The sequence below is a fragment of the Scyliorhinus canicula genome, chromosome 7, assembly GCF_902713615.1.
Source record: "Scyliorhinus canicula chromosome 7, sScyCan1.1, whole genome shotgun sequence".
Lineage (NCBI taxonomy): Eukaryota > Metazoa > Chordata > Chondrichthyes > Carcharhiniformes > Scyliorhinidae > Scyliorhinus > Scyliorhinus canicula.
Window position 1 is genome coordinate 171947404 of NC_052152.1, and position 23806 is coordinate 171971209.

Below are 23806 nucleotides of genomic sequence, written 5' to 3' on the forward strand. Positions count from 1 at the left end.
CTCCTGTGAAACAACAAGGAGTCTTTTAAAGGCATTCCACTGCTAGGTTATAAACACATTATTGAAGTTAGCTATAGATTCTTATAGATGCTATGGGAAGTGGGGAGGAGTGCCTTCTGAGAACTTCCCTCCTGCCTTTGATACTGATTGCCTAGCAATCCTCTCCTGTGACCCCCCCCCCCCCCCCCCCCCCCCACATCCCCAAGATGACTTACCTGCGCCTGTCATTCCAGCAGCAATCATGGCCTCCTTGGTAGCATTGCTCAGTACAAGAGCTGCCAACCTCAGATTGACTGACAGCTCTCGCGAGGCAAGACTTCCGTTTCAGGTGTCTTGATTCCAGGGGAGGTCTGCCACCAGCCTTTCCACTGTCTGATTTGTGTGTGGTTCAGCAGGCCTTCCCAAAAAGAGGCAGCCCGGGTCTCTTTCTGACTCTCCTTCTGTCAGGCGAGGCACATGAGGCTTCGAGATTCAGCCCATCAGGTTGGAAGTGCATTGAAATACATGGTGCTATTTAAATACTGTTACCGTCACATATGTTGCTGGTCTCAGCGAACTAGTTTTAAGAGATAAAACTTTTTTAAAAATCTATAACATACTTTATAACCTTGCAACTCATGTGATTACTATCAATTACAATGAAGAATCTGAAATTTGGGAAACTCACATAAAAGAAGCTACCATTAACTGTTTCATTTAGCACCTTAGTTGAGAACTGCTTTTGTCCATTAAAATGAGACAGTGAGGTTAAGTATCAAGAGTATGTGGCCTTCTGACTGGAAGTCAAATGATCAGCTGCCTAAAGTACAATGTTACCATTAAGTGACATTTTTTAAACAATAGTAATATTTGCTATTCCAGATTGCCATATAGTCATTTTAAATGAAGCAGACTCATGTCCTGAATGGAACTTTCAAGATGTTGCATTTATGTTAGCCTTGAGGAAGGCATTATACTTCATAGATATAACAATGCTAAATATTAAATCATCAGCAATGAGATCTCTTGCTGTAGAATCATATGTTAGACCAAAATTTGCTGGAAAAATAATGGCAAGTCAGTAGTATGTAAATTGTCCATGCACTGTTCCGTCGTCAGCCTCACAAAATGCAATCTCAAAATCAACCTTTAAGTGAGTTTCAAGAAGTTGCTGTATTTTCACATGAATTATTAATTAAACACAGCTCAAGAAGTTGCATCTGGTACTTAACAGCATAAGGAGACTTTATAGTAGAGCTTTATATTCCTGCAATGCCATTTAATCTCACCAGCCAATAAGGGAACAATTGAAATTGTGGATTATCATTTCTGCAGGTTGTAAATTATTAGATTTTTTTTTCAAACCAATCTATTTTAAATTATTTTATTTTGATGTTGTGTCCTTTTTCTTTCTCTCAAACTAATCTTTCTTGCCCACTCTTTTTCTTTCTGTGCCTGATTTGACTTTAATTTGCCATGTTTCCTCCTCTGTCATTCCCTTTTTTCCCCCTTTAATCCTTAAATATCATTGGTTAAGGAAATACACTGTTGGCCCCATCATTCACCATGGCCATGTGGCATGTGCCACTATCAACTGGCACATATGGCAGTTTTTGAGCTGAAGAGTGAGAGCAAAAGTTGAACATTAGGGCAAAGCTGTCAGATTCTCAATCCTGCAAATTCTGGACCATTGAGTCTCTAGATTGTCCCCTTGCCCGGCATCTAATCACTGCACGAGTTACAGAAAATACGCTGACAGACACGAACCTTTGTACAATATCTCACACCAGAAAATATTACATTTTATAATTGATTTAATATGTGGACTGAAAATAGGAAGATCCCGAATGGATAGGAAAGCAACACTGTTAAATGTTAGTCATGTTCAAGCCAAAGGAAAAACTGTTTGATTTATTTTCATCCAGTCCTGGCACAGCTCTGACAGGGTCCAACAAATAATTTTTCCCAACACAAATACAAGTTTGAGATTATTCTCAGTTGCTCTTTGTTTCCTTTCCTTGCTTTTACTTTTCTGTGTTTCTTGCCCCGTTTCTTGTGGCTAGATTGATGAGTGCTACACCTTGTGCTTCTATTCAACTGCTATAAGATAAAAGGAAGATAACAAGTTATTCAGTATCTTTATGGGTAAAGCAGGAATTACATTTTTGATGCGAGATGAAAAATACTGTAAAGTCATATAAACTTTGAATCTACAGTGTAGGAGTTGCCAGAAGTTAAACCCGAAGTGCCGAGTGGATGATCCATCAGCATCACGGATGCCAGTCTTCAGCCAATTCGATTCACTCCACATGATATCAAGAAATGGCTGAAGGCACTGGATACTGCAAAAGCTATGGGCCCTGATGATATTCCGCCAATAGTCCTGAAGACTTGTGCCCTAGAACTTACCGTGCCCAGAGCCAAGCTGTTCCAGTACAGCTACAACACTGGCTACCGGGCAATGTGGAAAATTGCCAAGGTAGGTCCTGTACACAATTACCGCCCTATCAGTCTACTCTTGATCATCAGCAAAGTTACGGAAGGGGTCATCAACAGTGCTATCAAGCAGCACATACTTAGTAATTGCCTGCTTATGGAATCTCAGTTTGAGTTCCGCCAGGCTTACTCAGCTCCTGATCTCATTACAAGCTAGGTTCAAACATGGACAAAAAGCTGAATGCCAAAGGTGAGGTAAGAGTGACTGCATTTGACCGAGTATGCCATCGAGGAGCCCTAGAAAAGCTGGAGTCAATGGGAAAATAGGGGCGCAATTTAATGGCCTCGTCACACCTGACTTGGTGTCAGTACAAGGCCATTGACTCTCGCGAGAAGCCTCTTGCGAGATTTGCATCGACTCAAAACGCCTCACCAGATTTAATGGAGTCTCGCGAGACATCATTGGGCATGATCCAGATCAGCATATTTAAATGAACCATTAGGCTCATTTAAATATGTATTCGCAAGATTCCCTTGGCACTCTGGGACCTAAAGGCCATGCCTGGGAGACATCGTCAGGGTACCATTTAATATTGTTTTCCACAACTGTTAACCAGTGGTAATGGCATCTGGGGGGGTCTACCAGACCATTAGAGTCCACCGAGTGGTCAGGGACATGGCAGGGTGGCACTCCAGAACTTCCTCTTGCACTCCAGCACCTTGGTGCTACCAGTCTGCCCAGAGTGCCCGAGTGACCCTGCCAGACTGGCAAGAGCACTGCAGTGTGCTGAGATGGCAGTGCCAGAGTGCCCAGGTGCCAGGTTGGCATTGCCAGGGATTGGGCCTTGGGAGGGGGGGGGGGGGGGGATTACCAGGTGGCAAAGGGACAAGAGGGTGTTCCCGGGGCCTCGTCATTGTTGGGAGGGGGTTGAAAGGGGGAGTCTGAAAGGGGATGGAAGATCGGGGGAACAAGACAAAAGGGTGCCCCAATCTGTGAGGAGCCTTTCCTGCTGGGCTCACCAACAGAAAATGATTCTAAGTGCGACCTAGGTGGAGAGAAACTCCCCAAGGCCAAAATAAACGGCAAAGTGCCGCTGAACAGCGGGATGTTTCACGGCGCTGCAGCCACCAAGAAGAACCATGCTAAATGTGCCCAAAACCAGAGATTCTCTCCGGTTAAATTGAGCCCCTTGAGTCAGGGGGAAAACTCTCCAATGGTTGGAGTCATACCTGGCTCAAAGGAAGATGGTTGTGGTGGCTGGAGGTCAATCATCTCAACTCCAGGCCATCTCTGCAGGAGCTCCTCAGAGTAATGTCCTCAGCCCAACCATCTTCAGCTGCTTCATCAATTACCTCCCTTGCATCATAAGGTCAGAATTGGGGGTGTACGCTGATGATTGCACAATGTTCATCACCATTTGCGACTCCTCAGATAATGAAGCAGTCCTTGTTCAAATGCAGCAAGACCTGGACAACATCCAGGCTTGGGCTGATGAGTGGCAAATTACATTCATGCTATACAAGTGGCAGACAATGACTGTCACCAACATAGAGAATCTAACCATCGCCCCATGACATTCAATAGCATTACCATCGCTGAATCCCCCACTATCAATATCCTGGGGGTTACCATTGACCAGAAATTGAACTGGACTAGCCATCTCAATATTGTGGCTACCAGAGCAGGTCAAAGGCTAGGAATCCTGTGGTGAGTAATTCACCTACCTGACCCCCCCAAAGCCTATCCACTATCTACAAGGCACAAGTCGGGAATGTAATGGAATACTCTCCACTTCCCTGGATGAGTGCAACTCCAACACTCAAGAAGCTCGACATCATTCAAAACAAAGCAACCCGCTTGATTGCTACCCTTTCCACAAATATTTAATCTCTCCACGACCAACAAAATGTGGCAGCCATGTGTACTATCTACAAGATGCACTGCAGGAACTCACCAATGTTCCTTAGGCAGCATCTTCCAAACCTACAACCACTACCATCTAGAAGGACAAGAGCAGCAGATCATAGAATGCAAATAATACAGTGCTGAAGGAGGCCATTTGGCCCACTGATTCTGCACCGACCCCCTGAAAGAATATTCCACTCAAGCCCACTCCACCGCCCTATCTCAATAACCCTTTAAACTAACCTACACAACTTTGGACACTAAGGGGCAATTTTAGCACGGCAAATCCACCTAACCTACACAATGGGCTGGTTTAGCACACTGGGCTAAATCACTGGTTTTGAAAGCAGACCAAGGCAGGCCAACAGCACGGTTCAATTCCCGTACCAGCCTCCCCGAACGGGTGCCAGAATTTGGCGACTAGGGGCTTTTCACAGTAACTTCATTGAAGCCTACTCATGACAATAAGCGATTTTCATTTTCATCTGGGGACTGTGGGAGGAAACTGAAGCATCCAGAGGAAACCCATGCAGACACGGGCAGAACGTGCAAACTCCACAGTCACCCAAGATCGGAATTGAACCTGGTCCTTGGCGCTGTGAGGCAGCAGTGCCTCCCTCCAAGTCATTCACCGTCCTGACGTGGAAATATATCGTCGTTCTTTCACTGTCGCTGGGTCAAAATCCTGGAATTCGCTTGCTAACATTGTGGATATACCTACATCTCAGGGGCTGCAATGGTTCAAGAAGGCAGCTCATCGCCACCTTCTTAAGGAAAACTTGGGATGGACAATAAATGCTGGCCTATCCTCACATCCCGTAGAATATTACATACAAATGTACAAATTAGGAGCAGGAGTAGGCCGTATGGACGTTTGAGCCTGCACTGCCATTCAACAAGATCATGGCTCTTCTAATTATAACCTCAAGTACACATTCCTGCTGACCCCCCAATAGCCTATCACACTCTGACTCATCAAGAATCTGTCTACTTCTGCTTTAAAAGTATTCAAAGATTCTGCTTCCACCACATTTTTAGAAAGAGTTCCATTGACTCATAACCATCTGAGAGAGAACAAAATTCTCCTCATATCTGTCCTAAACGGGCAACCTCTTATTTTTAAACAGTGGTCCCTAGTACTAGATTCTCCCACAAGAGGAAACTCTGCAAATTGACCCAGTCAAGACCCCTCATGATCTTATACTTTTCTATCAAGTTGCCTCTTATTCTTCTAAGCTCCTTCAATTACATGTTTTTAATTCATTGAGATAGATGAGGAAAGTCATGCATCTTAGTTTGTCCACTGAGAAAAGCCCTGATATCAGGACATATTTTGGTGAATTTGTGGCTCAACACAGTATGGTTAAGAGTAATGGTGAATGGGGCAGCACGGTGGCCTAGTGGTTAGCACAACCGCCTCATGGCGCTGAGGTCCCAGGTTCGATCCCGGCTCTGGGTCACTGTCCGTGTGGAGTTTGCACATTCTCCCCGTGTCTGCGTGGGTTTCACCCCCACAACCCAAAAATGTGCAGAGTAGGTGGATTGGCCACGCTAAATTGCCCCTTAATTGGAAAAAATAATTGGGTAATCTAAATTTATAAAAAGAAAAAAAAAGAGTAATGGTGAATAATAGACTCATTTCACCTTGGCATTGGCATTTCTCGATCAAAATGATCAAAGCCAAGCAAAATAAAACTTGTAGGGTTATCTCTTTGCAAACAAAATGCTTATTCAAACACCTAAGACACACAATACTGCAATCTGTATTTCCACAGCAATCAGTCCTCCAGTAAAACAAACACAAGGGTAGGTTTTCATCCAGGCCTATTTTTGGGCCTTATCCATGTATTCAGGACAAGCTGCACAACTCGTTCAGCAGCAAAAACACAATTTCCAGACTTCAGCCTCATCAACCGCAGCCGTCAGGTAAATCACAGGAGGAGGGTTGGTGTGGATTCCATCGCGAGGAGTAAATCACGGTAACAGTGGAAATGGGGGAAGTGCAGCTGCTCTACATAGCTCTAGGGGGAAGTTATTTTAATCAAAATGGAAAGAAAATTGACAAAATCTTACATTTTGTTGGGGGTCATGTGAGCCTGCGAGCAGTGGGTGCAACATTAGACAGATTGGTGTGTGCTGTACTTTTTTATATGTCAGAAAATGGGAGCAATGTTCGTCAGTGTCAAAAGCTGCTGAACTGTGGCCAGTTTTTGGGCTGTATTCCCATCATTACTAACAACTAAATTTAGAATGCTTATGCTGATTGGGAACTAATCATGGCAGGATTAAAGAGGACATGGAATAAATTGACTGCATGTAAAGAGGGGGGGATGCTGAGGCTGGGGAAGGTAGAATGGACCTGCCTATCCAACCTAGAAGTGCAATGACAAATAGATCTAATAGTACAGATCAGCCAATCAGTTCACTGCGGCAACATCTAAGAACAACTTGTCTTCAATATATGCAGTATCAAAGACAAGTACTAAACTTATCAACTTAGCTTTAGTATTCTGGCACAGGCCTACTCATATTTGCACAGGAGCAATAAAAGCAGATTGTATGCTATCATGGAGTGTGAATGTGTCAAATCTGTCAGGACCTTTTTTAGTTGTCCGAGGCCGCTGCCTAAAATAGGCTATAGACCTCTAATTTCTGTAAATTGAGTTATGGGGTTGGGGGTGGTGTGGGTGGAAGGGGCAATAGTTGTGCAAATAAATGCCTGCCAAAGGGCCCCTTGCCAAAATTGCCTTTGGGAACAGATATAGAGCCTTCCCGCTCAAAATTCATCAGTGGTCTCACATCCACTAATGAAAGGTATAAAACTTTCCTTTTGTTTTGTTTAAAAAAAACTTGCTTTGGAGCTAGGAAGTGCAGATGTGCTTCCCTGACTCTAGTCATTGTGATCAGCTTCTCTCGCTGGAAGCCAACCAATCTACCTCCTGGGATTTACTTGAGGGCTGTAGTTGGTGAGGCTGGAAATTGAAGAGCTCTGTTTAGTGAGCTGCAGCTTGTCTTCAATAAATATATATATACTAAACGATGCCCAAACATAGGCCTGAATGAAAATCTACAAATCACAAAACTTTATTTTATTCTTTCCTGGAATGTGACATGGACAGCATTCATCGCTTATCCCTAATTGTCCTTGAGAAGGTGGTGGGCCACCTTTTTATACCACTGCAGTCCAACTTGTGCAGGCAAATTTATAGTGCTGTTAGAAAGGGAGCGCCAGGATTTTGACCTCGTGACAATGGCAGAACAGCAATCTTGGGTGGGATTCTCCCATACTTGGCGGGGCAGGGGGTCCCGCACCTTCAGGGGCTTGGCCGGTGCCGGAGTGATTTGCGCCCCGCCGGCTGGCGTGGAAGACCTTTGGCACCACACCAGCCGGGGCCGAAGGCGCTCCGCCGGCCGGCGTGAGTCCGCGCATGCGCGGGAGCGGGAGCGGCTGCTGACGTCATCCCTGTCCATGCGCGGGGGGGGGGGGGGGGGTCACCTACGTATTGGCCATCCCGGAGGCTGACACGGCCGACACGTAGGAAAAGAGTGCCCCCATGGCACAGGCCCGCCCACGGATCAGTGGGCCCCAATCGTGGGCCAGATTGCCCCACACACCCCGCAGGACCCCATAGCCCGCCCGCGCTGCCAGATCCCGCCGGTAAGGGACCTAGTCTAATCTACATCGGCGGGACTGGCAAAAAATCAGCAGGACTTCGGCCCATCGCGGGTCGGAGAACCGGCAGGGGGGCCGCTGTGAACGGCCGCCGACCGGCGCGGCACGATTCCCGCCCCCGCCGAATCTCCGGTGCTGGAGAATTCGGCAGACGGCAGGGGCGGGAGGGGGGTCGGAGAATCCCGCCCATAATTTCCAAGCCAGGATGGTGAGTGGGCTGGAAGTGGTGTCATTCCCATGCATCCACTGCCCTTGTCATTCTAGATGATAGAGGTCATGAGTTTGGAAGATGCTGCTCAAGGAGGGGTGGTGAGTTGCTACTTGTAATTTTTAGTGTGCCTTAGATGGGTTCCTGGAGCACAATTCCAGCTATCTTAGAGCCAAGAGCTGGGGAAACTCAAAGCTAAGTGCACATGATAAATTTAGATAGAGAGAAGTCAGGTGTGATTGGCGGACATGATGGGAAGAGACAGGACAGGAAAGCGTCATAAGGAATAAATGTGCTAATCAAAAGAAATGTGCGTATTCACAAAACTTTTAAGATATGATGATAGATAGAGAGTTGTTACCAACCTGGTGCACTTTGTTACAATGACATTTTATTACAGATTCCATTTGGTTACTTATTTTACACAAGGCTGAATCTATGTCAGTAGTCGCAGTGCAGTTGACTTGACCTTTTAGGAATAAAGTCATACAATAAATTGACTGAAGTATCTTTTGCTCCTAAAACACAAAAGTAGAAAATATTCTTAGTTTAAAATTTATTTTAATAGCTATGACACTATGAAACATTTCACTGTCCTCTAACACCTCTCCCTACTGGTCCAACTCCATCAACCCCAAATCTCTCAGTTACAGTCCTACTTGTCTCGATGCAGAAAAAGGGTAGAGTCAGGTGAGATGTCAAAATTTAAAAACATCTCAAACCCCACCTCCCAACCCATCTGCTTGTGGGTTGAACCGAGGCAGGAGCAGGTGCTGGGCAGCCAACCCACTCCCAGGAGATGGGCTGGCTATTTACAATTTGTAATGAGGGACAAGGCCTAATCATGTTTAACTTGTCTTCCAGATTGAACACTGGGAAATCAGACATCTGCGACATGAGATGTCTTTTGGCTTAAAGGAGGCAATAGCCTCCGATGTAATCTCCGCTGCCTTTCCACCTCCAAAATTGGGGGTCAGTTGCCCTCGGATTTGGACATCGACCCCCACCAGGATCAGAGATTGGAAAACAGGCCATTCAGAGATCAGAACCCACCTGTCCTTGGGCCAATTGTGGCCTTAGATGGCCAATTAAAGACCACTTAAAGGCCTCATCCCAGCCCTAACAGTATTTTACCTCTGGTAGGAGGAGGTTCATGTCATCTGGCAAGCCTGGCAGCTTAGGTTGTGTACTGGTGCAAGTGAAGGTGGAGGGAGCCCCATTTGCTGATCTTCTAGTCACTTACAAGACATTCTCCAAAGGTTAACCCTCCCTTTAACTCTTCCCCCGCCTCTTGAATCTGGCCCCACCCCTTCACCTCCATCATCCACTCACTTCCTCATCAGGATCGCTGAAACTGGGATTACCTGGGCTCCTTGGCGGGTTGGACTGCCTGTAGGCTGGTGCTGGGATGTTAGAACTTCTAGAGCTACAGGCCATCTGATTAGCCAGAAGCTCCCTAAGGCAGGACATCCTCCTGAGATAGGGCAGAGGTCTCACCTTAAAGCAATTAATGTTGTTCACAGTGTTGCAGATGTTGTGATTGTGAGCAGGCTCCCCTCACCTCTGTATTCATGTGTGTGAGTGTTTGTGGGGCGGGGCATGGAGGGGGGTGGTAGGTGCAGGGAGATTGGGACCTTGGCACCCTAGAAAATCCAGCTCTTAATATCCAAGGACTAGGTAGTCATCTTCAAGGCAGGTAGCAGGAGTAAGGACATTTCCTGGTTCGGTGTGCCTACCTGGGGAATAGTGTCAGCAAAAGCCGGGCGTGGGTGGGGGGAGGGGAGGGTTTTGAATTGCAGTCAGGTCAGCTAACCATGAAAAGAGGTCGGAGGCAGCCACAGGAGCTGCCGGGTGCCAAGGCAGGCTGTGAGAAAGGCCCCCTTCAGTACCCTGTGACATGTCCCAGTTATAATAGAAACAGTTAGGCCCATCCATGCCAACACATGTCCTTACACCCAACTCCATGATCTTTCATACCCCCGTGCCAGGCTATGGCATTTCCATGCACATTCACCCACAGTATTGTACCAATTAACTTTATCGTGACAATAGGATGTGTTTAAAAAAAAGTCATTCATAATCATCCACTTTCTTGAAAAAAAAATCCTTTTGCTGCCGGCCAATATAAGTGTTTTAAACCGAACCCTTTAAAGTATAATTAACTGAAATTGCAAGCACTTGCAAACTCTTTTTAGTGTGTAAATATAAACATTATGCAATTGACAGAAGAGATCAGAGAGCCAAAACTGCTAAGCAATCAGTATTTCCTCTAGGATTCAGTTGTTTCAAAAGTTTATTGGATGCCTGGGCTCTCAGGCTTAGAGAGGTATGGTACTTTTTTGGATATTGTCCCAGGAATCCTTTGGAACAGGCCAGATACTCTTTTGTAGATGTAATGTTCCCTTTGGGATCTCTAAAATTAGACATGAATGTGTGTAAAAAGTGCATATATAATTGGAACTATCAAGCTCATTAGAACTGCCAAGAACTGTTGCGTTATCAATCATTTTAAATATATTGCTATCTTGCCCATTATATATTAGGAGGGGAACTATATCTGCAATATATTTTTTAAAAGTGCGTGCTTTTTCTCTCTGTTGATATAAGTCTGACGTCTGTCATTACAGGATCTGTGCTGCACGATTGATTTCACAACCTGTCAATATCACACTGGGGTCCCTATTAGTTCACAGTTTGATTGACAGCTCCATGTGGGTATGAACTCTTTGAAGAGGGACTATAAATACAAATGCTTGTTTACATATGGGATGGAGTGACGTTTGTGTAGTGAATGGGTTTTTATCAGTGAGAATGTTTTTGTTTGAAATAGCGAACTCATTAATAAACACTTAAAGAACTTTATTTAAACTCAACATGGACCTGCCATAGGTGAATACTGGGTGAGTTGGCATGGAAGGTTGAAGTGCAAAAGGTCATGGCTGGGATATGGTTAGCATGAATTGGCACTAAGTTGGCATGGGGCAAAAAGGACCATGCGGTAGATGAAGGATCATAGGTTGGCTTGGATGGGGCATGGGAGTGTGTGAGAGGGCGAGGGGCGTGTGAGGGGTGAGGGCTGTTTCTTGCTTTATTGATTTTGTTATATCACCGACAAAATGTTGAAGCACCATGTAGATTTTCCTCTCAATCTGCCTCTGTCCCTGGCAGCCTCCAAACTCTTTCCAGGGTCACCCTAACCCTATTGCTGCATCCCCTCTGCCAATGGATGTGATGTCTCTGGCAAGACCAGCATTTGTTACCCATCCCTAATTGCCATAGAACTGACTGGCTTGCTAGGGCCATTTCAGAGGGCAGTTAAGAGTCAATCACATTGTTGTGATTCCCAAAAGATATGTAGGCCTGAACAGATGGCAGATTTTATTTCCTCAAGGACATTCATGAACTAGATGGGTTTGTAACACCATTTAATGAGAATTCCATGGTCAGCAGATAGTATCAATTCAATTCAAATTCTACCATCTGCCATGGTGAGATTTGAACCCATGTCCCAGAGCATTAGCTTGGACTTCTGATTTGCCAGTTCAGTGTCATTACCATCTCCCTCTGTCTCTCCGTCAAAGGCATGGGTTGACATGGAGGGAATGAGAAGCCATGGGGGTTGATGGAGGAGCATAGGTTGGCAAAGAGGTTTTGAAGGTTCGTGAGGGAATGGCTGGGAGGCATAGGTTGGATGGGGTTGAAATGATTGGGGCATGGAAAGTCTGAGGGGTGAATACTGGAAGGCTGTTTTCCATTTCATTGTTTTCGCCACAGTTGAGACAAAATGACATAGCACGGAGTCAGGCCTTTCATCCCAGCCTACCTCCATACCTGACAACCACTGTGCTACCTTCATACCGTTTCCAGTTTCATCCACCACAACTCCTAATTCACCCGTTCCCCCTCGCTACCCAGAAAGTGGGCTGTACCAGGGCAATTTTCCTGGGTCGGGTTTACAGAGCCAGGAATTCTCCTGACTCTGAGCTCTGACCCCGGGTGAGAATTCATGTCTGTGTTCTTAATCAGTTGAATCTTCCTTCAGCTCAGTATCAAATACTGAGATAATTGAATTCAGCTCGTCAATAATGTCAAACTCCCACCACCAACTACACCAACCTTTCTGGCTAATTCCTTGGACTGAGCCTGATGGTGCACAACCTCACCTGTTTTCTTGACCCCATGCTTCATTGTCATGACAGTCTAGTCACAGCTCTGAAGCATCCCTCGCTTACACCCTACTGCACCCATTTTATACCCAATACTGTCACTCATGCCATTAAATCAGTAATCAATTTCTAAATTGTTTTGTACACTAAGCTCTCCACTGCAACCTTTCATAAACTTCTGCTAACCTAATGGCCTAAATTCTCTCCCACATTAAGTCTCCCAACACCTCCATTGTCTCCCTAAGCTCCCATAAACTATTTTAAATCCCATCCTCGTATTTAAGTCTCTCCATGGCCATGCCTCACCTATTTTGGAAATCCTCTGTAGCCATTAGGTGCCCAGATTATTGCTTGTCCTCCTTCAGGCCCAGCTGTAGACTGATCTTTCGTTCATTGCCTTGGAGTTCTTTTTTTTAAAGTACTTTGCCTTACAAACTGTCTCCCTGCCTTCTAAAGCCCTCTGAAATCTTCACTCTTGGACCACCATTTCAGTCTTCTCCCTTTAAAGCAACTTGAGACACTATTTTACACAAGCAATACCATATCAATCCAAGTTAATCTTTAGGAAATAGAAATATACATCTATTAAATATCCTAATGCAAATTCCCATGGATAGGTGGTGGAATAGGATATTGTTACTGGACTAATAATCCAGAGGCCCAACATTACTAGGTTTGAATCCTTGATAATTATAGAATATTGAATTAAGAGTCAAATGATGACCATGACATTGTTAATTGGTTGATCTGGTTTACTAATGGCCATCAGGGAAGGAATTGCTGCCATCCTTACCTGGTCTGGCCTACATGTGACTCCAGATCCACAATCATAGAATAGAATCATAGAATCATAAAATCAGAGAATTTACAGTGCAGAAGGAGGTCATTCGGCTCATCGTGTCTGCACCGGCCCTTGGAAAGGGCTCTCTACTTAAGCCCACACCTCCACCCTATCCCTGTTACTCAGTAACCCCACCTCACCTTTTTTGACACTAAGGGCAATTTAGCATAGCCAATCCACCTAACCTGCACATCTTTGGACTGTGGGAGGAAACCGGAGCACCCGGAGGAAACCCAGGCAGACACAGACACAGACTCCGCTTAGACAGTGACCCAAGCCGGGAATCGAGCCTGGGACCCTGGAGCTGTGAAGCAACAGTGCTAACCATGTGCTACCGTGCCGCCCTGAACAACCGTGTGGTTGACTCTTAAATGCCCTCTGAAATGGCCAATCAGGACACTCAGTTCAAGAGCAATTAGGATGGGCTGTGCTGACCCGGCCAGTGATGCGCACAGCCAATGAATTAAAAAAATGTTCTTTGCATTTAAAATAAATCACCTGCGTGTTTCGATTACAGTATTCAAAAGAATGAATGGAGTTGTTAAGTGAGCCAATGCAATGGAAAGCAACTGTTAAACTGTACCTTATTTGATCGACAACTAAACATTTTTGGGTGCTTCAGCATTTCATTCTTTTCAGAGATTCCAGTGATATTTTTCTGCAATCAATGATAGGACAGTGTAAATCTGGTTATTTAATTTAATATTTCATAATGTTCATAAAATCCAAAAACTATGTACATACTAAGCTTCTTAATTCATCAAACATGACTGCTTTATAATTCTCTAGGATGACACCAATCTTGCACTTCTTCCCTTTGCACTTGCATGTGACTGAAGGCATCAGCAGCAACAGCAGAACAACACTGGTCACAAGCCTGGGACAAACTAGAGGAAAGTAACACAACAAGAAATGGTCATTTTCAAGACAGTACATAATTATCAAGGATTCTAATGCACATGCACACGCTTGACAGCACAGAAAGAGGCTATTTACCGCGTCACACCAGCGGTGGTGTTAATGCTTCAACTGGAGCTATTTATCCTACTCTCATGTCCCCGCTGTTGTCCTGTAAACTTTTACATTTTTCCTTTTCAAATATTTACCCAATTCATTTGAAATCTGGCAACGGCTTGCATCCTTACAAAGACGTTGTGTGGTTATTTTTTAACTTTATGTTGAAAATATAGAGCAGAACATACAAAGTAGATTAACCACCTTGAAATCCAATCTTTGAACACTACCTTTGCAATGAGTAAAATGAGATTTGAAACCAGTAAACGAGGTGAATGCATTCCTTTTTCATAGGATCCACTTGCAATTTGGATGGTATGCTAACCACAAGATCATAAGAAATAGTAGCGATAGTAGGTCATTTGGCCCATTGTGCCTGCTCCACCATTCAGTAAGATCATGGTTTATCTGTGGCCATAAATCTACTGTCCTGCACCCCCCCCCCTCCCACAGACCCCAAACCGCCTCCGAATCTCTGCCTTAAATAGGAGACTTCTTATTCATAAAGTGTGCCCCCCTCCACCTCAGTTCTAGATTGCCCCACAAGTGGAAATGTCCTCTTAGCACCTACCCTGTCAAGCCTTCTCCGAACCTGATATGTTTTAATAAATGCAACTCTCATTCTTCTAAACTCTAATGGGTATTGGCCCAACCTGCGTAACCTTTCCTCATAAGACAATTTCTTCATTGCAGGAACCAGTGCAGTGAACCTTCTCTGAACTGCTTCTCTAAAATAACCTAAGCTAATTCACTGTATGTACCTGCTACACTTCTTAATCAAGGCCTCTTCCCATTAGTTGGAATAAGATTGTAGAGCCTAACTTCCTTCATGTCCGAAAAAGACCAAGGGCGCAATTCTCCGACCCCCACGCCGGGTGGGAGAATCGCGGGAGTGCCGGGCGATTCCCGCCACGCCACCCTGGCACCCGCATGCGATTCTCCCATTCCCCCCCCAAAATGGCGTGCCGCGTTTCACGATAGGCCGCTCGGAGAATCGGCGCTCGCCCCACAGGCGAGCGGCGATTCTCCGGCCCGGATGGGCCGAGCGGCTTGCCCAATATGATGGGTTCACGCCGGCGCCAACCACACCTGGTCACTGCTGGCGGGAACAACGCACGAACGCTGATGGTGCGGCCTGTGGGGGGGGAGGGAGAATATCGAGCACCAGGGGGGTGTTCAGTAGGGGTCTGGCCAGCGATTGGTGCCCACCGATCGGCGGGCCGGCGTCTCTAAAGGACGCATTCTTTTCCTCTGCCGCCCCACAAGATCAATCCTCCATGTCTTCCGGGCGCCCGTGGGGAGGACGGCAACCGCGCATGCACAGGTTGGCACCGGCCAACCTGCGCATGTGCGGGTGACATCATTTACGTGCCGCTGGCCACGTAAATTGTGCGGCGCGTAATTGACGCGGCGCCGCTCCTAGCCCCGTGGGGGAGGGAGAATAGGGGGCGAGGAGCTGCCTCCGACGCCGGAGTGAAACACTCCAGTTTTCACTCTGGCGTCGGCACTTAGTCTCCTGATGGGAGAATTTCCAAATACCTTGATCTCATAAAAAGAAAATTACACTATAATAAGAAATAAATATTGCCAGTGACATTAGTCAGACTAACATGATCGTATCATAGAATTTACTGTGCAGAAGAAGGCCATTCAGCCCATCGTGTCTGCACAAGCCCTTCAGAAGAACACCCTATCCCGTTAACACAGTAGCACCAGTTAACCTTTTTGGATACTAAGGGTAATATAGCAAATCCAATCCACATAACCTGCACTTCTTTGGACTGTGGGCGGAAACCAGAGCACCCGGAGGAAACCCACGCCGACACGGGGAGAACGTGCAGACTCTGCACAGACATTGGCCCAAGCTGGGAATCAAACCTAGGACCCTGGAGCTGTGAAGCAACAGTTCTAACCACTGTGCTACAGTGCTGCCCTATTTATTCAGCTCAATATTCTCAGATAAGCATCAAATGTGTGGCTCAAACCCACCACTCTGGGATTAAGAGTCTCATGTTCTACCGACTGAGCTAGCCGGGCTAGTTCCTCTCCCCATATTAACAAGGACATTAATCTAATTGGCTCAATTAAATAGCAGACAATGAATGTTGTATGAGTGCTTTAAACATTTGCCCAGTAATGTCACAAGTAATACATCCTCACACTGTTTAACAAAGGGTACATTATTAAAACAAAAAAGCAAGTTCTGTTGTAAACATTAATGCTTAAAACCTAAAGAAATAAAGAGTGTTAGGATCCTAACATGTCAGTAAACTATTTGATCTTTACTTGTTGTATTCCATACATGCTTAACTATTTCTCATTGTAATACCCAATAAAGAAAAAGAAAACAAGGAATCAGTGTAATTTCCAGTTAAACACCCCTCTATGAAACAACTTCTCTATGCTCCAGCAGTTAGGTTAAAGCAACAATTGACAAACAGGTACATATTGCTGTAAGTAGTTACCCTCTATGAATCAGTGGACATGCTAGATTATTAGAATAACTTGCGGTTTCGTCAATTAGCTCTCATCCTACTATAATATGAATACAATTTGATTTATTTGACCAGCCAAACATTGCTTGGAATATGCGAGTGCCAAATATCCTTCCTGTGGCATCTGAATGGCTGAGCAGGTGGTTCGTTACTTCAAGTTCTATTTGGTCACCCCAGCTCACATCTCCAAAGTTTATTGTGATGGCAATGTCAGAGCTGTGATCTGAGTAGGAAACTGCTGTCATAGCTTCCTGTGCTAAAAGCAGTTGGTACATCATATTTGCTCCGAATCTCAGAATGTGTGTCAGTCAGTCTTCACATGCAAGGTAAAGGACCGAATATAGCATGTGGTCACAAATTCAATGAGTTGGGGTAAGATCAACGAATGTGCCATCTTCTGTTGAGTTTTATAGCAACCATGGGCTTAAAAGGGGATATGTGTTTCACTAACGCTTTTATTCCAGAATTATAAAAATGAAATAATGGCTGAAGAGTCCCAGGAATTTTCTATCATCATGAAGTTGGAAAGTGGAAATGGTTGTCATAGAGTGGTACTTAAGTCTAACATTGAAAATACAGAAAAATGTCACATTTGAAATATGGAAGTCTGGCAATATCTGGTCTTGAGAGGATACAGGGAAAGATCCCACAAAAGGTTAATAGCAGCTGTAAAGAGTAGGATTATAAAATGCAGATTATTTCTCACAAGCAGCCTTAGCAAACACACAGGATCCTTGTAGTAAGCTAAAACAATGGCTCACACCTTCATTAAATGTAACTATTTTAGGAAGTATCTGGAAAAGCATGGATGAGAGTTTCAATTGAATTAAGTGACGAATGTTTAAAACAGGCAGGTTTCAAGTCATAACCAAGTGAAATTTTAGCATACAGCTAAAAGCAAAGGTTTCACACCTTCACTGAAATTAACTCTCTTAGTAAACAGCTGGAAAGGATGGATGATGTTCAGTCAAATTTGGTGTTAACTCGAAGTGTGAAATTCTACTAACATCAAGTCAATTAAAAGAAAATTGGAGACGACCTGTCTACAAGAAACATAATTTAAAGTCAAAATCAAAGGCAAAGTTATGAGCTGGGGACATTTGGAAAATTAAACAATTCGAAATCACAGAATTAAAAGTAACACCTCTATTAAAAACAAAGGAACTTTGAACATCACAAAGGACAATGTAATCAGATCTGAGAGGTGAGGCCATGCCCAAAATAAATACTTAGTTGTATTAGAATGTTTACATCAAAGATACTTTTTAACAATCATAAAGTGAAATAAGTTAGTTTACAGTAAGGCTCTAAAAACTTAATAATTGGTAGAAAGAGAATATAAACCCAGGGAACAGAAGCAGACCAGCAACAGGACAGGAGGGGAGGAGAACTCAGAGAGAGAAGAGAAGCATATACAGCTCGGTCATGGGAAAGACAAGACAAGCAGCCGAGTTTAAGCAGCTATACATCTAAGGGAGACAAGAATTTAAACAGGAGTCAGAGTCAGCTGAGAGATAGCTAGCAGAGCCAGCTCTTATAGTTCAATACATGGATCGACAGGACACAAAAACCAAGCTAACCAGCGAATACATCTCAAGAAGACCAGACTTTAAAGAAGATTGATTGTCAAGGTGGGTCTGAAGGTCCCTTCAACCAACCAGCAGGATCCAGAAGCAAGATCTTTTTACCTTTCTGTAAAGAAAGTGTTTGCAGCTTTTAAAAGAAAAAATATAATAATAAAATAACTTAACTTAACCTGAAAAAGTGTTTTTTTCCTAAAGTCTACTTTACTTACTTAGCAGTGCAGGACCCAGGACATTGATGCTACCAAGTGGTAAGTAGATAAAAATCTTCGGTGAAGGTATGGGTTATACCGGGGGATAACTTGAAAATATAGTTTGACCTGAATAGCACCCACCGAAGCCTGCATCGGAGTCAGGGAGTGAGAATCTCTGTTCACCATTTAGAATGTCGGCCCTTTTTTGGTATAGGGGGAATTCTAAGAATAGTGGTGAGTTTTTAAAATCAAGTCCTATCAATGAAATGGATTCATCAAGCAGGCAATGCCAGATTCTGTTATCTATACATAGATCTGAGAATGGAATAGGAATCCTTTGCACCTGTAGTTGAACAGATTGTCTGTACAGCTTTGTGAAATGATAGTGCGGTTGGACACCTGAGGGGTTAACCTCTGGAAAATTGACCTTAATCATATCAATATTTTGGCCACGGTTTCCATTGGGAATCAACATGAAAAACTAGTTTTTAAAGCCTTGCCTCACAGCAGCCAGTAAAGGTTTATTATAAGTATCCCAAATGCATGCAAGTGCTATATTAAGCAGAAACACAGATTGGTATTCCCACAAGTCAACAGTTAAAATACTTGATTTTTTGTTACTACTGTTGCACTACTGACAAAAATAATTGAACAATGCAAATCATGCTTGACTATCCTTTTTAAAATGTATTTTATTTGCTCTCAAATTGAAAATGCATTATCCAAAGCTATATACAATTAATGCGCCAGAAGTGATTTAAGTAAGTTCACATAAACATATTTGACTCCAGCTGAGTTTCTTACTAAGAAATAATAAGTTGTGCAGTCTGAAAGACATCTGTGTTGTGGATTGTATTTGCTTTCAACTAATGCCAACAGATGAAATTTGAATCAGGGAAATAACATTTTTCACAATCATGCTAACTCTATCCCAATTTACTGTTCTGTTGTGTTACTTTGTTGCTCAAGTTTTGTGGTTTCCCAGTGTCTAGATAAACCATTTGATAAATTATTTGGATAAACCCAATTTTTACTTGTACAGAGTTCAGTTATTGGGCAGTGTTTGCAAGAACAACTTGGATTGTGTTTATAAAGCTGTAGTCAAAACAGACTTGCATTTTTGTCTCAGTGTACATACTGTTACACAGCAGTCAGTGCACGACATAAACACAGAACATTGAAAAAGGCGCAACATGAAACAACTGAGATACCAAACCTCATTGGCTTCAAAATGTTTTCCAACACTGTGAAATGTTTCTTTTAAACAATTTATTCGACTTAGTACACAGCAACAGGAGTAGGCCGTTCACCCTTTTAAGCCTATTCTGCTATTCGATCATATCATGGCTGATTTATACCTCAACTCCATTTACTCACCATTAATTCATATACTTTGATACACTTACCCAACAAATATCTTTCATTGTTGGTCGTGAAATTTTAATTAACCCAGCATCCAGTCTTTTGGGAGAGAGTTCCAGATATTTGCTACCCTTTCTGTGGAAAAAGTGTTCTAATTTAACAATTGTGCTCCCCTTGTTCTAGATATCCCCAGAAGAGGAATTGATTTATCTATATCTACCCTATTGATTCCCTGTATAATGTTTAACACCTCAGTTAAATCGGCATTGTAGACTCAAGATAACACAAGTCAGATTTATGCAACCTGTCTTCATAATTTCATTTTTTTATGCCCTGGTGTAATTCTGATAAATCTAAGCTGCACCTTCCATGAGGTCAACATATACTTCATGAAAAAATGAATGCGGTACTCCAGATGGGAACTAACCAAAGCTTCTCCCTTCCCCACTTTTTATTCCATCCCTTTTGAGATAAAGGCCATCTTTCCATCAGCTCTACTGATTATTTTTTGTACCTTTGTGCTTTTTATGATTTGGGTAGATGGACATCCAAATCCTTTTGCTTCTCCATAGCTCCTATTCTTACATGATTAAGAAACTTTTGATTTATTTCTGTTGGATTCAAATTGAACGGCGTCTGTTAACTTCATCTGCTACAGTTTGCCTCACTGACCTAGTCTGTCTATGCCTCATTGAAACTTCTGCTCCCACTGATATAACAAACTGCACTTCCTAACTTAAAGTTATCTCCAAACTTTAATATACAACCCGACTGTTTCACCCAAGTCATTAATACAAAAGATGAAAAGTTGAGGCTACGGTACAGATTCCTGGGGAACATCAGTTGTCACGTCTACTAATCAAAGTACATTCGATATATCCTATTGCTTGGCACTCAAATCCTAATTAATTACCAACACATATCACAAGGCTCCTCCAATACCACATACATTTGCTAACAATTTCATAGGGAACTTTATCAAATATTCATTTGATGTCTTTAAGTTCATAGCCAATAATAAGAAATAAAGTCAATTCTAGATTATGAGAATGACTTCCAAATCTTAGTGCATAGAAACTCAAGACATTAATCACATGATTTATTTGGCAATATACCCTCAAAATTAAGAACTGGATTGCAATTAAACCTGTAAGATGCAATCACGACATTAGCTCTTAACTCTTTGTTTCAGTTATCACAGAAACTCTCTAAATGGTTGTCCTCTGGGAAATATAGTAGTACTATGCAACAATTAAACATATTTTTGAAGTTTTATTTGGAAACTAATGATGATTAACATACTTGGTAGTGGGGTCAACATGATAGCAATAGAATGTAGCGCAGCAGGTGAATTACATAATTTGCATGTGCTACAGATCACACATGGAGTTTGAGTTGCTGTGGCAACGTGTCCTTTTAACATGCCTGTTGTAATGTGAAGGTGGACGTACATATACATTAGTTGAATGCCTGGCCGGAACTGACTTTGTTCAGCAACTGTTCTGAGATTGTAGCAACAAAATCAATTTTAGCACCAAGTTTTATACTCCCTGCATTGAGATCAAATTTTGATTGCCAGGATAATGTTCTGCACATCTGTACCTAGACATATCCATTTATATATCCATGCAGTTAAATGTGCACTGAGACTCGCCATTCACTGCTGAATTTTAAACACGCAGATTTGCAGCAATACCAAATTAGCAGTATATCTGGACCCAAAAATGCCACTGTATCTTTAAATATATAGGATGGTGTGGATAACATCCTCCTTATGTATCTGAAGATACTGTGGCATATTTGGATCCAGATATACTTTTAAAGAGGGAAATTCCACCCATGTGCTTGAAGACAGCATAAAAGATCCGATAAAACAAAAACTTGAATAAACTAAAGCTGAAACTCACAATTAGAAATTAGCTTCATCTGCCTTTAATTTTATGTTGCAGTGTTGTAATTTCTTTGGCAATAGGCCTTTTTAGTTCAGCTTTTTAACTAGAAAGACATGTTTTCAAAACCTACTTTGATTTACATTGATTCCCACATCAAATGCAAACCTGAACTTGCAAGTTATTGATTGAGAGATACAGGTAGCTGCCAGATTAAATTATCAATTAATAATAAATATACAAGCAAATCACATCCTTCCAAAGAAGAAACTCAATTTCTAAAAGTAAAATTAGACAGAAACTCAATTCCTTTGCTTACCATTTAGCATGGTATACTGAATAATCCACAATACCGTAAATCGAAGGTCAAGAAGTAATTACTGATCATTGTCAAGCTTCTCTGATGCAAAAGTTTCACTTCCACATATCCATGTCCCTTTCACACCAAACATGCAATTATGCAGATCATTGATACATTGATTAATTCTCTTTAGTAAACTTCATGCTGAAGCACCCTTGATCGCTGTTTCGCACTAAGTGCCATGACCAGAGAGACAGAATTGCCTGCTTACCCTCGATTTCATTCAGCTCAAGCTTGATTAACTTCAACAAACTTCCGTGACCGGTTGCCAGACTTTCACTTTCGTCAAATAAAAAAAAAACTTGCCACCACATTCTTCAACAATTCCTTGGCAAGCATTTTGAATTGTTTATCTGTAATGTAAAACCACCAGTCATGGGTACATTGGAAACTGCTTCTGTCAATTGATCTGATATTTTACCCATTAACTAATCAACACAATCTCATGATTTTAAAAGTTTTAAAAACTGAAAACAACAATGATTTTAAAAGTTTTAAAAACTGAAAACAACAATGTCACATTGGAGTTGAAAACAGGACTGAACATTTAACCATTCAAGTCAAAATATATTGCATTTTAAAAAATTATTTTTGAGAAATACTGCATTGAGCAATGAATTATGTTTGAATTATTGTATATAAAGATTCAAACTTTAAAGTGCAATTGTTATACAATGGCTACATTAAAACTTTTGCCAAACAGTGCAAATTACTTTTGGGCTTGGACCACCACAGACCCAATATATGTGCACACTAGGATCAAACAGGGCTGCGTCATCGCACCAATGCTCTTCGCCATCTTCCTCACAGCAACACTCCACCCATGCTACCCTGAAGCTCCCCGCTGGAGTGGAGCTAACCTACCAGACAAGCGGGAAACTGTTCAACCTCCGACGCCTCCAGACCACAACCAAGATCACCCAGCCTCTGTCATTGAGCTGCAGTACACAGATGATGCCTGTGTGTGCCCACACTCATAGGCCAAGTTAGAAACCAGCGTCAATGCATTCACCCAGGCATATGAGAGAATGGGTCTCAGACGAAACATCTGGAAAACAAAGGTTCTCTACCAGCCCACTCCTGTCCCCGACCATCAAGATCGACAGTGAGCCCTTGGACAATGTGGATCATTTCCCAAACTCGGGAGCCTTCTCTCAGCGCGAGCAGCCATTGCCGACGAAATCCAACATCGACTCCAATGCGCCAATGCAATCTTCAGACGCCTGAGGAACAGTGTTTGAAGAAACATGTACAGCATACAGAAGACACCTCAAAACCCTGGGGAGATATCACCAACATTGCCTCTGCAAAACCCTGCAAATCCACTGGCAGGATAGGCGTACCAATGTGAGTGTCCTCTCCCAGGCCAATCTCCTTAGTATTGAGGCCCTGGTCATGCTTGACCAGCTGCAAAAGGCGGGCCACAGTGCCCACATGCCTGACACCAGACTCTCAAAACAAGTGCTTTACTCCAAACTCCACAATGGCAGGCAATCACTAGGAGAGCAGAGGAAAGGCTACAAGGACACTCTGAAAGCCTCCCTAAATAAATGCACTAGAATGCACAAGAAAAGGCGCCAATCACCTTGAGCGTCGTAGGGTGGAGCACATGGAGGCCAAGCGTAAACAGTGGAAGGAGAGCGCAGAATACAGAGTGTCCCACCCACCCACCTCATCAAACACCACCTGCAAACCTATG

The 23806-nt window shown here is 43.2% G+C and overlaps 1 protein-coding gene across 2 annotated transcripts; it reads right to left on the reverse strand.

The window, feature by feature from the left end:
- Positions 1 to 1775: 1775 nt before the first annotated feature.
- On the reverse strand, positions 1776 to 22436 carry LOC119969541. Of its 2 annotated transcripts, none has more exons than XM_038803287.1 (5): positions 22319 to 22436; positions 13954 to 14096; positions 13793 to 13867; positions 8568 to 8720; positions 1776 to 2079 (listed from the first exon to the last, which is right to left on the reverse strand). In XM_038803287.1, exons 1-5 carry the CDS (start codon positions 22419 to 22421, stop codon positions 1897 to 1899), a joined length of 657 nt encoding a protein of 218 aa, XP_038659215.1. In that variant the 5' UTR covers positions 22422 to 22436; the 3' UTR covers positions 1776 to 1896. The 2 variants fall into 2 exon arrangements, with proteins under 2 accessions (XP_038659215.1, XP_038659217.1); XM_038803289.1 differs by lacking the exon at positions 22319 to 22436 and adding an exon at positions 22066 to 22311.
- Between the last annotated feature and the right edge of the window lie 1370 nt (positions 22437 to 23806).